General features: G+C 51.1%; 1 protein-coding gene across 4 annotated transcripts in view; it reads right to left on the bottom strand.

Moving 5' to 3' along the window:
* Positions 1 to 345: 345 nt before the first annotated feature.
* LOC143287010 (uncharacterized) overlaps positions 346 to 5,000 on the bottom strand; it is an 18,616-nt gene continuing 13,961 nt past the window's right edge. For 3 of the 4 annotated variants that reach the window (XM_076595012.1, XM_076595013.1, XM_076595015.1), the window contains exons 7-8: positions 4,514 to 4,786; positions 346 to 1,245 (exon numbers count right to left, since the gene is read on the bottom strand). In XM_076595012.1, coding sequence (XP_076451127.1) covers positions 997 to 1,245; positions 4,514 to 4,786 — 522 coding nt within the window. In that variant the 3' untranslated portion in view covers positions 346 to 996. The remainder of the gene's footprint in view (positions 1,246 to 4,513; positions 4,787 to 5,000) is intronic. The other variant, XM_076595016.1, reaches the window with a different exon arrangement.

Below are 5,000 nucleotides of genomic sequence, written 5' to 3'. Positions count from 1 at the left end.
AAAAACATAACAAAGAAAGACACACTCAACATCAGATGGGGCCTCCTTAGGCTAGGGGGTAGGGGAGGGGGGAGGGGAGGGGGGTGAAAGGGAGACGACTGGCCGTCCCGAGTGTGTTAACAACTCAAATTTTAACCCAGCAAACACGACTTTACAGACACACAATTGTGATCGTTCACTTTCAGTTTGAAGGAGGTGTTCAAAGCGTGTGCCGCTGGGACCGAGCATTGCATGTACGCTACACCACACCCGAATAAAAAGATTAAACGCGCTAATCAAGCCTTGAGAGGCTCCCACCTACCCCCCCCTCCCACCCCCCCCACCCCCTCCCCCTTATGTTTGTATGAAACAAGATTCAACATTGTATGAAACATGATGAAACATTGTATGAAACAAGATGCGACATTGTATGAAACAAGATGCGACATTGTATGAAACAAGATGCGACATTGTATGAAACAAGATGCGACATTGTATGAAACAAGATGCAACATGGAAAACAGACTGGAACCCACTGCCCCAGAAGACTGTCACAGCCTGTTTCTGAAGTTGCCCCCACCCCGAAAAACAACAACAACAAAAACCCCGTGGGGTTGCAACGTGGCGACGCTCTGGAGAAAGCAGCTCGAATTGAACACAGAGAAATCAGTTGTGAAAGTAATCCAGTACAATCCAGTACAATACAATACAATACCATACCATACAATACAATACAATGCAATGCAATGCAATGCAATGCAATCCAGTGCAATACAATACAACACAGTCCAATGCAATCCAAACCAATCTAATCCAATGCAACACAATGCAATGCAATACAATGCAATTCAGTCCAATCTAATCCAATGCAATACAATACAATACAGCACAATACAATGCAATACAATACAACACAATGCAATACAATACAATGCAATGCAATGCAATACAATGCAATTCAGTCCAATCCAATCCAATCCAATCCAATCGAATAGTCCAGAACAGTTACAGTTATTGTCACTGTTGAGGAGCGAACCGGACAACTATTTCAGCAGCAGAGCTAGAAAAATCCTTTTTCCTCTTCTTCTCCCTCTCCTTCTCCTTCTCCCTCTTCTTCTCCTTCGTCTCCTTCTTTGTGGTTCTTCCCTCTTCTGCTTTGTTTCTTCTCTTTCTGTTGTCAGTGCCTGCAGTGTCCTCTTTGTTCGCCTTCTCCTCTTTGTTGCGTCTTCGTTCCTGCCGGGTTGGTGTTGGCGGGTTGGGTGTACCCTGGAGACAGAGAGAAAGAGACAGCCCCTTGGGGAGGGAGAGAGGGGTGGGTGGATGGGTGGGTGGGTGGATGGAGGGATGGGTGGGTGGGTGGATGGGTGGATTGATGGGTGGGTGGATGGGTGGATGGATGGAGGGATGGGTGGATGGATGGGTGGATGGAAGGATGGATGGGTGGATGGGAGGGTTGATGGATGGATGGATGGATGGGTGGATGGGTGGGTGGATGGGAGGGTGGATGGATGGATGGGTGGATGGATGGGTGGGTGGATGGGAGGGTGGATGGATGGATGGGTGGGTGGGAGGGTGGATGGATGGATGGGTGGATGGATGGGTGGATGGATGGGTGGATGGAAGGATGGATGGGTGGATGGGTGGGTGGATGGGAGGGTGGATGGGAGGGTGGATGGATGGATGGGTAGATGGATGGGTGGGTGGATGGGAGGGTGGATGGATGGGTTTATGGATGGATGGGTGGGTGGGAGGGTGGATGGATGGGTGGATGGATGGGTGGGTGGGTGGGAGGGTGGATGGATGGGTGGATGGAGGGATGGGTGGATGGATGGATGGGTGGGTGGGAGGGTGGATGGATGGGTGGATGGGTGGAGGGATGGGTGGATGGATGGGTGGATGGAAGGATGGATGAGTGGATGGGAGGGTTGATGGATGGATGGATGGGTGGATGGGTGGGTGGATGGGAAGGTGGATGGATGGATGGGTGGATGGATGGGTGGGTGGATGGGTGGATGGATGGATGGGTGGATGGAAGGATGGATGGGTGGATGGATGGGTGGGTGGATGGATGGATGGGTGGATGGAAGGATGGATGGGTGGATGGATGGGTGGATGGATAGGTGGATGGATGGGTGGATGGATGGAGGGATGGGTGGATGGATGGGTGGATGGGTGGGTGGATGGATGGATGGATGGGTGGATGGATGGGTGGATGGATGGAGGGATGGGTGGATGGATGGGTGGATGGATGGATGGATGGGTGGATGGGTGGGTGGATGGGAGGGTGGATGGAAGGATGGATGGGTGGACGGGAGGGTTGATTGATGGACGGATGGATGGATGGGTGGATGGATGGATGGGTGGATGGGTGGGTGGATGGGTGGATGGAAGGATGGATGGGTGGATGGGAGGGTTGATTGATGGATGGATGGATGGATGGGTGGATGGATGGATGGGTGGATGGGAGGGTGGATGGATGGATGGATGGATGGGTGGATGGAGGGATGGGTGGATGGGAGGGTGGATGGATGGATGGATGGAGGGATGGAGGGATGGGTGGATGGGAGGGTGGATGGATGGATGGATGGGTGGATGGAGGGATGGAGGGATGGGTGGAAGGGTGGATAGATGGATGGATGGACATATGCATGTATGAGTGTGTGTGTGTGTGTGTGTGTGTGTATGTGTGTGCGTGTGTGTATGTATGTGTGTGTGTGCGTGTGTGTGTATGTGTGTGTGCATGTGTGTGTGTGTATGTGTGTGTGTGTGTGTGTGTGTGTGTGCGTGCGCTCGCATGTGTGCGTGTGTATGAGTGTGAGTGAATAAATGAGAGAGAGAGAGAGAGAGTGTGTGTGTGTGTGGTACCAGCAAGCAAGCGAGAGTGACAGAGAGAGAGAGAGAGAGAGAGAGAGAGAGAAAAGGATAGTGTGTGTGTGTGTTTGTGTGTGCGTTTGTGTGCGTTTGTATGTGTGTGTGTGTGTGTGTGTGTGTTTGTGTGTGTGTGTGTGTGTGTGTGTGTGTGTGTGTGTGTGTGTGTGTGTGTGTGTGTGTGTGTGCGCGCGCGCGCGCCAACAAGCAAGCAAGCAAACAAGAAACCATTGAACTATCCGAGCAACCAGACATATCAGTGCTGATAAAACATCACCACTCACTCCCCAACAACCAGTCTGCTGACCCACCAGGAAATTAAGATAAACCAAGAAACTGGCGAACCAGTCCTAAACCAACAAGGCACATATCTATACACCCACCCACTGACAAGTCTGCCCCTTGCTATCCAGCCAACCGACCAGACAACCATTCAACCAGTCGACCAAACCATACTTACACCCACCAACCGACAAACACCCACACCCTATCGGAACTACCAAACAAAGTAACCAAATAAACATACGTCACCCTTCCTATCCAACCACCCAACCACTCAGCTAGCCCACCCTTCACCAACCTACCCATTCCCCAACGAAACATCGATCTACCCACCCACCCTAACAACCAAGCAACTAACCAAGCAAACCAAAGAAACCAGCCCTGCCCACCCAGGCAATCAGCCACCTGCCCGACCACTCACCCAGTCAGATAAAAACAACACTGCCCTTTCCATTCATCCGACCACCCACCCACCATCACACCCTTCTACTCAGCTACTCATCCACCCGATCAAACAAACACCCGATCATCCAACCAACCAATCCCACCCACACACACACCCTCCCACCCAACAAACCACACATCCAACCATCAGCCACCCAACCACCGTACCAAATAACCGACCAATCAATAAAGCCAAACAACCAACCAAATAACCAACGAACCAACCACCCAACCAAATGACCAACCAATCAATCAATTAAACAGCCAAACAAACAAATAACCAACCAACCAACCGCCCATCCACCCAACCAAATAACCAACCAACTAACCTATTAATCAAGCAACCAACCAATCATTCAACCAAACATCCAACCAATCAACCAATGAACCAACCAACGCATTAACAACCCAACCGACCAAACACCCAACCAACCACCACAAACACCTACCCAAACACCCAACCAACGCATTAACAACCCAACCAACCACTCACCCACCCATCCAGCCATCCAGCCAACCAGTCATTCGCCCAACATGCTCGTCCACCTCAACCAACCCAGACAACCCCCCCAAACCCAACGTCACAACAAAAGCAGTGTCTCCCATCTCCCCAAAACCCAACGTCACAACAAAAGCCAGACAGGGTTATATTACAAGTGTCCCCCATCTCCCCAAAACCCAACGTCACAACAAAAGCAGTCTCCCCCATCTCCCCAAACCCCAACGTCACAACAAAAGCCAGACAGGGTTATATTACAAGTCTCCCCCATCTCCCCAAACCCCAACGTCACAACAAAAGCCAGACAGGGTTATATTACAAGTGTCTCCCATCTCCCCAAACCCCAACGTCACAACAAAAGCCAGACAGGGTTATATTACAAGTGTCTCCCATCTCCCCAAACCCCAACGTCACAACAAAAGCCAGACAGGGTTATATTACAAGTGTCTCCTGTCTCTCTGGGAGGAGACTTCTGCGTCGTTTCGTCTCCTGCTTCTCTTGTTCTGCATCTTCTGCCTCGCCAGAGTAGCCGCCGAGAATGCGGGGTCGAATCTCTCTCGATCCCTCGTGGAGACCCACGGGGCCCCATAGTGGCAGTACTATGGGGATACCACCAGCCATCACGTCACTGGGATTTGAACCGTGGGCAAGAGAGAGTCCGAGTCCGATGTGAAGGCGCGGAAAGACGGGACCCAGATTATTGAGGGCCAGGTTCTGTTGTGAACGAAATGAGAAAGAGAACAATGAGAGAGAGAGAGAGAGAGAGAGAGAGAGAGAGAGAGAGAGAGAGAGAGAGAGAGAGAGAGAGAGAGAGAGAGAGAGAGAACACAAGACAAGACAAACTCATTATTATCGAGGATAATAGATAAGCACTGGCGCGCTTTTTTTCATCCAGTCCCCGCCCTGAAACAGGGTCTACGCCACACAA

The sequence above is a fragment of the Babylonia areolata genome, chromosome 10 (assembly GCF_041734735.1).
Source record: "Babylonia areolata isolate BAREFJ2019XMU chromosome 10, ASM4173473v1, whole genome shotgun sequence".
Classification (NCBI taxonomy): Eukaryota; Metazoa; Mollusca; class Gastropoda; order Neogastropoda; family Buccinidae; genus Babylonia; species Babylonia areolata.
This window is presented reverse-complemented; position numbering and strand designations above follow the sequence as displayed.